The sequence below is a fragment of the Callithrix jacchus genome, chromosome 2 (genome assembly GCF_049354715.1).
Source record: "Callithrix jacchus isolate 240 chromosome 2, calJac240_pri, whole genome shotgun sequence".
In the NCBI taxonomy this organism is placed as follows: Eukaryota; Metazoa; Chordata; class Mammalia; order Primates; family Cebidae; genus Callithrix; species Callithrix jacchus.
The window spans coordinates 147,232,895-147,245,796 of NC_133503.1; the positions used below are offsets into that span (position 1 = coordinate 147,232,895).

At 35.8% G+C, this 12,902-nt stretch overlaps 1 protein-coding gene across 9 annotated transcripts in view; it reads right to left on the reverse strand.

Moving 5' to 3' along the window:
• IPO11 (importin 11) overlaps positions 1–12,902 on the reverse strand; it is a 221,033-nt gene that overhangs the window by 149,042 nt on the left and 59,089 nt on the right. For all 9 annotated transcript variants that reach the window (XR_013532297.1, XM_078365462.1, XM_002744924.5 and 6 more), the window contains 3 exons: positions 9,344–9,402; positions 4,667–4,715; positions 2,359–2,429 (listed from right to left, as the gene is read on the reverse strand). Coding sequence is in view for 8 of the 9 variants with exons in the window: in XM_078365462.1 (XP_078221588.1) it covers positions 2,359–2,429; positions 4,667–4,715; positions 9,344–9,402 (179 nt within the window). In the remaining variant the exon portion in view is untranslated. The remainder of the gene's footprint in view (positions 1–2,358; positions 2,430–4,666; positions 4,716–9,343; positions 9,403–12,902) is intronic.

Here is a 12,902-nt window from a genome sequence, read left to right on the forward strand (position 1 = left end):
ATGAGGGAGATGTCTTCTTTATAGAAGAATTTCAGCTAATAACTGCAAAAGGAATAACAGAATTAGAATGCCATCATTTCGTAACTCCTAATCAAATAATGGATGCAAGCAAATGATGATCAACAGCTGTTAAGAGAAAAGACGCTAAGGAAACTTGATGGATCACTAATTAAACTTAGCCACAGAAAAGACAATTAGACACTGTGTGCTACATTGCATGTGGGCATGACATGCAATACAGAGTAACACTTATAATGTATTCTTGCCATCCCTGCCCTATCCCTACAAAAAAGCCTGAAAGTGACTAAGCCTCTACATCTAACTACCAAATTATAAGAAATATGGGGGGAAGAGTAGGAGAAGTGTGGAGACTAAAAAACATGTAAAAAAAAAGCATGTGGAGATATAAGCAATCAAATTCAAAACATGAAAAAGTACAGAACATTACCTGTTACCTCAGAAAATTATAGCAAGGAAATCAAACAGATAGAAAGGGAGCTGACAGGACTTGAATCCTGATTCAAACAAACTATAAAAAATGCATGAGACAATCAGAGAAACCTAAAATCTGACTAGATATTTAAATGATGTTAAGAAGTTATTACTATTTTTTAAAATACAATAATTGTGTTAAGATTCTATTTTTTAAAAAAAACAGGCCAAGCGTGGTGACACATGACTGTAATCTCAGCACTTTGGGAAGTGAGGGTGGGCGGATCACTGGTGCCCAGAAGTTCAAGACCAGCCTGGGCAACAAGGCAAAACCCTGTCTCTACCAAAAATACAAAAAGTTAGCTGGGCATGGTGACATGAGCCTCTAGTCCCAGCTACTCAGGAGGCTGAGGTGGAAGGATTGCCTGAATCTGCAAGACAGAGGTTACAGTGAGTCAAGATCACACTACTGTACTCCAGCCTGAGTGACACAGCGAGACCCCATCTCAGAAAACAAACATACACACAAAAATAACCCTACCGCTTAAAGAAACTCAAATATTTACAAATAATGCTAGATAACATCTGAGATTTGCTTTAAAATAACCAGCAAGGATGGGAGGGGAAAGAAGCACACAGACAAAGTAACACTGACCATGGCCACAGGTTGATAACTGCTGCTGAGTGATGATCTCATGAAGACTCAAAGTTACTCAATTCTACTTAGAGTAACTTTATTCTATTTTGAAATGTTCCAATTTAAAAGCTTTAATAAAATCATTGAGATCATAAATATAAATTTCATAAATGAAATTGCTTCCAACTTATGTAAAGTAGAATAATTACAGATACCAACTATCCATGTCATTAAGAAACAACAGAAAGAACTGAAAAATCTCACAGCTAAATAAATGTGTTTTCTAAAACAGATCATCTAAATACTTTCTAAATTTTACTTATGCAATTGATATACTGAGTAGGGGCTGTGAGGGAGCAGAGTTGCAGGCAAGTGTCAGTAGTGTCAGTGATATATACTGTATAGTCCCCTTTGACTAAGCACATCATCCCGTTTGCTTTGTGTTTTTTTAACAGCAAATCTGAGTCAATTTTATACTGTATCTTGGAAGATTAGGTGGGCTTTTGTTGAGGTTACATGAAACAAAAGAAATGAAGACAACAGAAAGTAAAGGCAATTACTACCTAAAACACAAAGACATAAAACAGCTCATTTCTGCTCCTTTTCTCCCCTCCCAGGGAATAAACAACCCCTACCCTATTATGGAACCTTTAAGTAAAAAGGGAAAACAGATTACAAATTTAGATATCCCCACCTGTCTGCAAGTACCTATTTTAGTGCAAGCAGTCCCCAGCTAGGTCTTTCTAACTGCTGTAACCCAATTCTTTGCATTTCTCCCAATCCTTCAACCCCCAAATTTCATAAAAATTAATGTTTTATAAAATGTAATTCTACACACTGCCTACCACAGAACATCCCCTATAATTCCACTCAACAGATGTTTATATGAAGATAGTGTGATGGTCATTCTGAATATACTAACTTCCTGATATTATACTGTCTGCTACATTTGTTCTACTTCTAGCTGAACTGCACTGCTATCTTCTTAATCTCCACTTTCTCCAGTGGGTCAAGGAATAATAAGCTTTAGAGGAATCAAATACTTTAATATCTATTAGAATTGATTTTTAATATATCATGGACTTATATATTATGACACATGGTATATACATTTAATTATATGCATCCTAAAGTACATACAAAAGCAGTTTTTCGGCTTTCCTATTAGGAGTCAGAACACAGGTTTCCTTAAACTAAAGTGAAAATGTATGGTTATAAAAATACCATTTTCCTTTCTCTATTTGAATATGTGTATTATATTTGAGAAAACAAGTTTTTAAAAAACTTACCACTTTAGTAAAAAGAATGATGGTCTTTTCCAGTCTATCTCTACACACATTATCTGTACCTATATTTCTACCTGTTAAAATACATTATAAAATTTTAGTAGAAGTTAATAATATTCTATAAGTTTACAACCAAGACAACACCAAAACTTTTATAAAAATAATATTGCTGGTTTTATTTTTGGTTACTTTGCATTATGAATTCATTATTTAAAAAGCAATACCAAGATTTACACTGAATAACAGACACAGTAGCCCTCCGTGCCATATTATACAAAATTAACCCTAGTATATGAACTGAACTCACTTTTACAATAAAAGGATAGTTGTTTTAGCAATGAAACATGTATAACATTTAAAAACTAAATGTTATAGTTGAAGTATTTTTCAAGAAACATACATGTGTAAAATAAAGTGCTCAAAGAGTAACATACTCATTATCATTTTTCCTGTATCTTCTGACAAATTTATTCTGATAATTTCCCTGTAGTGATTTTTTTTTGTACATTCAGAACAATGTCCACCAGCTCATCAGCTACTCTGCTCTCTAATAATATTATTCATATTCTGTTTATTCATTTATCTTATTCTCTCCTGGAAGGGCTTATATTCTTCCTTCTGCTACACCCACAGGGTGGCCAAAGAAAAATGACTATTTTCAGAAAACTTAACTACATAGTATGAACATTCTTATTCATCTTTGCTTTCACAGGACCCAGAACAGTTCTGGCAACGGGATCAACAATGTTTTACTAAATTGAAACTGACTAACATAAAACAATCAACAGCTCCTTAAAAGTGAGTAGACTAAGAGGTCTTCTCAGGATAGCAAGTCCCCAAACACACACACACACACACACACACACACACACACACACACACTTGTATGTGTGTCCAAATAAAGGTGCTTACAATCACATGGAAGAAGATGATAACAAACAGACCACCAGTAAAACACAACACAAATATAAATGCTGCAGTCTCTCATGTGGGGTAGTGGATTACAAAGGATGCTAAAGATAAGTCAGTAGAGGTTAATGAACAAGGGATTTACAAAATGAAACTGTCATTTAAGGAAATTTATATCACAGTGATATGCAACAAACACTAAAAGCAAGAGGCTACAAGAAGTCTAAACAGGATCTGGCATACAGTCTATAGATAATATTTGTTAAACATCTGTTATGAATGTCTGGCTGGAAAGGGGTAGTCGCAGTAAAACATGGAAAGAGGAATGAACACAAAATATTTTTTGTTGTTGTTGAGATAGGGTTTGTTGTCATCCAGACTGAAGTGCAGTGGTGAGATCACTGCTCACTGTAGCCTCGACCTCCCAGTCTCAATCAATCCTTCCCAAGTAGCTGGGACTACAAGCACACACCACCACGCCTGGCTAACTTTTTAATATTTTTTGTATTGAGAGTGTTTCATCATGTAGCCCAGGCTGATCTCCAGTTCCTGGGCTCAAGCAATCCACTCACCTCAGCCTCGCAAAGTGCTGGGATTACAGGCATGAGTCACCACGCCTGGCCTCAGGGAAATCTTTTTTTAAAAATCTGTTTTGGCCAGGCAACGTGGCTCACACCTGTAATTCCAACACTTTGGGAGATGAAGGTGGGCAGATCACTTTAGCCCAGGAGTTTGAGACCAGCCTGGCAACATGGCGAACTCCCCTCCACTCAGTACCAATACAGTAGTCCGCTCTTACTTTTGCTTTCCACAGGAAAATAACTAGTTTCAGGTGCCTGTAGTCAATTGCAATCCAAAAATATTAAATAGAAAATTCCAGAAATAAACAATTATTAAGCTTTAAATTGTGCACCATTCTAAGTATGGTGATAAATCTCAAGCTGGTCCACTCTGTTCTGACCCAGACGAGAATCCTCCCTTTGTCCAGTATATCCAGGCTATATACAGTACCCGCCTGTTGATCACTTAGTGGCCATTTTGGATATTAGCTCGAAAAAGTATAGTACACATAGGGTCTAGTATTATCTGTGGTTTCAGGCATCAACTGTAGGTCTTGAATCATAGTCCAAGGAGGGACTCCTGTATATGAGACAAAGGCTAAGCTTCTAATTTCAGAAAGTTGACAGAAAATACTTATTTTAGCTATATATAGGATCTCTGCAGCTATCAAATGCTCACTCGGGGCAACTGGACAAGACATTTTCTCCAGATTTACAAGTGTGCAACAGAAGCTAATAATGAATAAGCATCTATTAATCCTTCATTAATCCTAGTTACTAATGAATAATCTATTAATGAATAAAACTTCTACAGTAAAAAGGACTGTAATGAAAGTACTTACTGCATTCCAGAAACTGTTTTAGACGTACAAATATTCCATGTAAAAAACCCTAGAAAAGAATATTATTTTTAAGTGTCTCAATCCATTGTTACAAACATTTACCTTGTACCTTTCTCACGGATACCAAAACAAATCTATCACATCATTTTTAAAAAATCAGCTGAAGAAAAGTAAGTTAAAATTAGGAAAAAAAAAATTCACTATTATAAACAAGTCTCCCAAAAGAAAATAACTATAGTGTTTCATATCTTCAGTATCTCATTTAGTTACATGAATCATTTTGCAATAAATAAAAACTTACCTTTTAAGAATCCTGTTTCACTAAACACTCTCTTATCCTCCTTACTCTGCTTTAATTTTTCTTCATAGGCCTTAAATCCATTGACATATTGCATTTGTCCATTTATTATATGACTCTTCCCTTTAGAATGTAAGCTCCTTGAGAGCCAGAACTTTGCACTATTTACTGCTTTATCCCAGAATCCTGGAATTGTGTTCGGCAATAACCACAGTTCTTAACTTTAAGTATATGACACATTCATCCTCAGATACTAGTATTAGGCATCAACATACACCAGCTAGGTCTAAGGATCCTTATTTTTGAAAACATATTCTAAAATACGTTTTGAGTAATTAATAGGAGTAAATATAAAGAAATAGTAAAAAAAAAAAAAAAACTTAAAATTTTAATAAGAATTTAAACATAGAAGGATATCTTTGTATCAATAAATGTTGGTATATAAATATCATAAAAGATGTCACATACTCTATTAGCAAATGAGGTAGTCATGAAATACTGGATAACAGTGGCTTTCCTGGAAAATAACTCTAGAATGCACATTTCCTCTCTGTACTCAGAAGTACATTATTCATTCATCAATGCTTTAGTTTGAGAAAATTCAACTAGGATACCATTAAGACTTAGTGTCTTTACTTAGACAATCAATTTCAGTGTTAACATTTGAGTCAAGAGTACTGCTCTCAGATTCTGAATATCCATCCACTGACTTATCAAAAAATTAGTAAACCTCTTCCTCTGTCAATTTTCTTCCTTCTCTCTGTCATTTCAGGCAGAAAACGTAAAATTCTGAATTCTCAACTGTATTAAATAAAAGCTAAAAGCAGAGTAAAATGAATGTTTCCAGTCTTCCTTTATGCCTTCTGGAAACTTGATGCAATAAAATAGGCAATACAATTTAAAAAGAGAAGAAAACTTCAGGATGATAACTTCACTACTGCATCATCTTCCATTTTCATACTATTTCTGTCTTTTTAACGCATAGTTGACAATAATTGATAATGAAAAGTAACAACAGAACAATGAAACAGCAAAAGGTTTCAATAGAAAAGAATAAGATCACTAAGATCCCCGATGTATCTTAAATTTATAAAAGGGTCCAATAGTCCTATTCTCCAAAGAAAGTAGAAAATTACAAAGGCCATTAATTTTAAAGGCCATCAAATCAATGTGCCTGCTTCCAGAGCCCAAAATCTCACCACTGTCATATATTGCTTCTTTAGCATCTTTTAAGCTTTAGGTTATTTTTAATATTTTTAGATGAGGTACAGTGGCTCATGCCTGTAATCCCAGCACTTTGGGAGGCCAAGGCAGGTGGATCACCTGAGGTCAGGAGTTCAAGACCAGCCTGACCAACATGGTGAAACACCATCTCTACTAAAAATACAAGAAATTTGCTGAGCGTGATGGCAGGTGCCTGTAATCCCAGCTACTCAGGAGGCTGAGGCCGGAGAATTGCTTCACTTTGGGAGGCAGAGGTTGCCATTAGCCGAGATCACGCCATTGCACTCCAGCTCGGGCAACGGAGTGAGACTGTCTCAAAAAAAAAAAAAAAAAAAAAAAATTATATTATTTGAAACATTGTCCTTAATTTGTTAAAATTTTATTCTCCAATTAATTGATGACCTTAATTACTAAAATACGGCATTTATAATTGAGTAAAGGTTGACATAAGATTTATGCAGACCGAAGATTCTCAAGGGAAACCAAGCTCACAAAGTATCAGTGATATCCAGTGTAAACTATTATTTCACCTTACAGAGATATAATTCAAATCAATTCGTTTTCACTTAAAAGGAGATGGGTGAGGTGGCTCACACCTGTAATCCCAGCACTATGGGAGGCCAAGACAGGCAGATCACTGGAAGGTGGGAGTTTGAGACCAGCCTGATCAACATGGAGAAACCCCATCTCTACTAAAAATACAAAATTAGCCAGGTGTGGTAGAGTGCGCCTACAATCATAGCTACTCAGGAGGCTAAGGCAGGAGAATCACTTGAAACTAGGAGACGGAGGTTGGGGTGAGCTGAGATCATGCCACTGCACTCCAGCGTGGGCAAGAAGAGTGAAACTGCATTTCAAAAGAAAAAAAAAAGATAAAGATAATATTCTAGTTAATATAATAAGGGTAATTTTGCACATAATTCCTGAGGGTTTTGATATATTGCCTCTAAAATAAAAGATGTATTCATTAAACAAATAACTATTGAGAATTTACTATTTATTTACGGTGACTATTCCAAGCTCCGAGTCACACAGTAAATAAAACAAAGTCCCTTCTTCATGGAATTTACACATTCTAGTTAGAGAATTGAAAGAGAGTTGTCAAGTTGGTTTCTCAAAAAGCTTTTCTGACAGTATGGCAATTAAAATGTATCCAGATTTAAATTGATGTTTGATATACCTTTCAGTAATTTGGTAATATGTATCAATACTGTGAACGTGCATAAGCTTAACCTAATATTTTCAATTCTAGGAATTTATCCTAAAGAGATTAGAAAACCACATTAAGTGACCCAAATGTTCACTTCATATCTTTTATCAAAAATGAAAAACTGAGAACCTATATGCCCATCAACAGATGATGAGGTAAGTATAAGAATCCTATATTAATATCTCTTTTTTAAAAAAATTAGTCTACTGACATTAATCATATGAATATGCTATACAATCACTTTAAAGTGACATGTAACAATATAACTGACAAGGGAAAATATCTATAATATGCTGAGTTTGTTTTTTAAAATGTTAAGGACAAATAAAAAAAAACAAATTAAAATGCTGGTAAGGGAATAAGATGTAAATATGATCCCATTAATATCATATTGAGTGAGAAGGTCTATCCAAAAGAATATGAATAAAATGTCTTCAAGAATATTTACAAACTTTAGCATTATCTCTGAAGGCTAAGATTATAAATGATTTTTTAGTTTCTTTTTCTGAAATTCTTAAAAAAAGCTTGTAAATTTTCAAAAGATGAAATAATCATCACATTATGATGTATATTAATGGGTTTTAAACTCTTCTAACAATAGAACAATTATTTCAACCAAATCTCATCAATACACAAAAAATACTGTTTTTTTAATGGTTCTGGTAAGATCTAGTAGGAGAGACCTAAAGACCCAATTAGATTTGTTTATTCCTCAACTCCTGAGCAACCCCCAAAGCAACTTACAAAAAAGCAATGTTTTACCTAAGCTAAATTTAATGTGAAAACCAACAGATTTAAGTATACTAAAATGCCATTTCAGTTATAGAAACCAAATGCAACGAGGCTGACCACAGTCACACCTGAAATCCCAGCACTTCTGGAGGCCAAAGAGGCAGATCACTTGAGGCCAGGAGTTCGAGACCAGCTGGCTAAAATGGTGTAACTAAAAATACAAAAATTAGCTGGGCATGGTGGCACGTGCCTGTAATCCCAGGTACTTGGGAGCCTGAGGCAGGAGAACTGCATGAACCCAGAAGGCAGAGGTACAGTAAGCCAAGATCGCGCCAGCCTGGGTGACAGAGCAAAACTCTGTCTCAGAAAAAAAAAAGTAACTACATGTTTGCATAGAAAAAAGCAGATGGCTATCTACAATGAATATATATCATGACCTATGATCAATTTATTGACAAGGTTTTTCTCTCATATATTTATTTTTTTAATTGATTGCAAAGAGCATCTATGAATGTTATGATTAGACCAAAAAAAAAACCAAATTTATTTTAAATACATAAAAACAAAGAAAAATATTAACTATATAAATAATATCTACAATGTACCTGGTAATGTTATAATAGCATTCAAATTCACAGGAGTTTATTTTAAATCCAAATTAACTCTCAATGCACCATGGCATCTTGAGAAATATCCTGAGCCTACTTCCTCTCCTTCATACAACAGCCACTTTGATGTAGTGAAAACAAACCAGAAGTCTAAAAGTCAGAATGGTAAAAAACTAGATGGTCACTTAATAAAAATTCTTCTAGGCCGGGAGCGGTGGCTCAAGCCTGTAATCCCAGCACTTTGGGAGGCCGAGGCGGGTAGATCACGAGGTCAAGAGATCAAGACCATCCTGGTCAACATGGTGAAACCCCGTCTCTACTAAAAACACAAAAAATTAGCTGGGCATGGTGGCGTGTGCCTGTAATCCCAGCTACTCAGGAGGCTGAGGCAGGAGAATTGCCTGAACCCAGGAGGCAGAGGTTGCGGTGAGCCGAGATCGCGCCATTGCACTCCAGCCTGGGTAACAAGAGCGAAACTCCGTCTCAAAAAATAAATAAATAAAATAAAAGTTCTTCTAATTGAATGCCAAATAAAAAGAGCACTCTTTTAAACATTCAGGAAAATACCCTTCCCAAAGGCACAGTTAATTACTTGGATCACTTACCATCACCTCCATATTTTTATGAGGTTCCACAAATCCATTAACAGTTAACTTACGCAGCACTGAAAAGCAAAAGCAAACTTTACTTGGATCTTATTTCATCCAACTAAAATCACAATCACAATAAAGATTTGGAATCACAAAACCTAATCAAGCTAGGAGGTTAATCTGGGTTAGAAAGTTAACTCCTGGTCATTTGGTTGGGAAATTTGTGGGAAAGATGGAACTAAAGCCTAGTTCTTCTGACTCATAAAAGCAGTGTTCTTCTGACTTATTGTAACTACTCTCATGTTTCTAAAACTGGATTCCAAAATTTGGTGTAATTTATATAATTGTTAGTACTTCTTACCTGCAATAACTGAAATTGAGAAAGTTATCTTTATTTCAAGAACTTTAAGCTATGACTCAACAGTAACAAAAAAATTCATTCAGTTTTAGGCTATATTAATGAAAGTACAGTTATCTCCTAAAAAGAATATAAAAATTAAACTTTATTTCCAAATTTGGAATAAACTACACTGCTCAACTGTGAGTAACACTGACAAACTAGTATAGACAGAGAGATAAGCAGGACGACAGATTTGAAAGCAGAGCTAGATTCAAATCCTTGCTCCATTGTCTACAGCTATATTATTACTTTGGGCAACACTTCTACATCTCAGTTTCCTCATCTATAAAATGTAGTTAACAAATCCTACCTCACAGGTTATTACTGGATTCCATAGTATATGTAAAATATAGCAATTATTTAGCAACAATAAGGATGATGACAGCGTAAGAGGCAAAATTAAAAGTTCATTAAGGCCGGGTGCAGTGGCTCAAGCCTGTAATCCCAGCACTTTGGGAGGCTGAGACCGTCCTGGTCAACATGGTGAAACCCCGTCTCTACTAAAAACACAAAAAATTAGCTGGGCATGGTGGCGTGTGCCTGTAATCCCAGCTACTCAGGAGGCTGAGGCAGGAGAATTGCCTGAACCCAGGAGGCGGAGGTTGCGGTGAGCCAAGATCGCACCATTGCACTCCAGCCTGGGCAACAAGAGCGAAACTCCGTCTCAAAAAAAAAAAAAGTTCATTATATAAGCATTGCTATCTATAGTACTAAAGAATTATACTTTAAATAGTGTTTATGAGGTTGAAAGGCAATGGATTAAATTTAGGTTTAGAATGTAGCTGTCTACTAGACCCCCAGTTTGTAAGTGTAAAGCAATGTTTTAAAATTAGGTTTAGAATGTAGCTGTTTACAAGACCTTCAGTTTGAAACCATCAATTATATGCAACTCAGAAGTCACTGCATTATAATGATGCAGTAACTTTTCCTCGTTTACATAAGGAGAAAACAGAGTTCAAATTGAATCCTTATCCTGGATATTCTTTCCTACCACAAGACCTTGAGCCAACCTGAGAGGATCCTTTCCTTCTCCCTTCATCACTTAGTTAACTTCCATTTACCCTTTAAGATTACAGCTCAAAGACCACTTTCTCAGGGAATTTTTTTCTGATCACATTATCAGTTATCCTAATATCATAAGGCCTCTGTCAGAGATGTCACTTTAAATATATGTGTGTGATCATTAACTCTGTCTCCCTAATACCAAGCACCTATAGATTTGTCAAATGAAATAACGAATGCATCCATGTCTAAAAGATACTAAATACAACTAAGTGTAAATTCAGATAGCGATTACAAGGGAGAAAAAATTCTAGTCTGAAGTATTTCTTCATTTCAGGATAGAAATGTGTAGTTAGAGAACAAAATTTTCCAGCGCAGAATGCCTATAATAAGTTAATGTGAATCTAAGACATTTAAGCTAGATCTTTTGTCTGACAGGAGTTAGGCTTTGAAATCAAAAAGGTAAAAAAACTTTATAATCAAAAGAAATCTTGAAAATTTCCTAATCATTAAATATACTACTATACACACAGCTTTCTATACACAGCCTTACATCAGTCTCTCTAATTCTACATAAACATTTCTCTCCAAGGCCTGTAATTTCTTCCTCTAGGATGTTGACAAAAACATCTCCACTCACTTTTAGAACTACCTCTGAAGAGGGAAACTCAGGAATCTCAGATCAACTTCCCCTTTGACTATCACACTGCATTTCAATAGAAGAAAAGACTGACCGACTGGTGCCTCCTGTTTCACCTTCCTGTAGGTGGCAGGCTTGGTCTTGGGGACCCTCCAGAAGGCACTATTTTTACTTAAAACAAGATCAAACCAGAAACCTTTTCACATGTGAGTCCTAAAACTGTAAACCAGAACCCTTTCATATGTGATTCCTGAAGCTGTAAACCAAGATCCTTTTCATATGTTATTTCTAAAGCTATAAACCTAAGATTCTTCCACATGTAATATCTAAAGTATAAGCCAATATAAAGGCTGAACCTTCCTTTGTTAGATGAATTGAGCTTTGGACAAATTATCACTCAGGCTCCCAGCAAAATAAACTTCTTCCTTCTCCATTTGGTGTTCCTGCGGCTGTTCCTGCGGCTTCTCCTGCTACACCTCTACAATGGATTCTATTTATCAACGGTCCTTTAAAATCATTCACACATTTCTTCACAGTTTCACATAATGTGCTGACAGCTTGGGATTTATGCATCATTGTCTGGTTAAAGTAAGTGATGCAATAATGAAATGCCAAGACCGTATGATGAAATTCCAAGGTACCAGACTGACTATAATAAAAGGGCTATAAGTAAAACTAAAAAGAATGCAAGGTGAGTTAGAGTAAGAGAGAAACTGATGGTACCTGGAATCAAACAAAGAAAAACAACCTAGGCCAGGGACAGTGCTCATTCCTGTAATCCCACCACTTTGGGAAGGCAAGGCAGGAGGATCGCTTGAGGCTAGGAGTTCAAGATCAGAAAAATGTAAAAATCAGTGCAGTGAAGTGGCATGTACCTGTAGTCTCAGTTACTCAGGAAGCTACAGTGGGAGGATCACTTGAGCCCAGGAGTTCAAGCCTGCAGTCAGCTATCATTATGCCACTGCACTTTCAACCTGGACCCTGTCAGAAAAAAAAAAACTAAAAGAGCCTTACCAACAAGAACAGAAAGAAGAGGGACTAGAAGAGTAAGAGAATAAGACAAACAGGTATGTTTTAGAAGGAAAGGAACCTGGAGATACATGTCAAGATAAACAGCCCAAAGAAAGTGTGATGAAGATTTATGCTAAGGGAATGCCTACAAGCAACATATACCAAGACACAGGCTAAGATGGCACCCCATCAAGCGCTTTCTGAAATCCAAGTGAGCCTGAGGTACTAATATGAAAGATGGACCCTTGCCTTTCCAGGGAAAGGAGAGGTGAAAGACAGTGTTCATTCCAGCCTGGAGAAAAAATTTTAGGAAAGTTAGCATGACAATGATAAGTGTAGGGTTCAGAATGAGAAAAATAAAGTAGAAACAAAAACTAGAAGCATTTGAAAAAAATACATTCAGAGCCATGAGGCCACAGTAATGTGAATATAACATATAACTATCCACTTCAACTTACTATATGTGCTTTCATAAATTAGAAGGGGTAGAGGAAGAGCTACTATCACAAAACTACAAATAA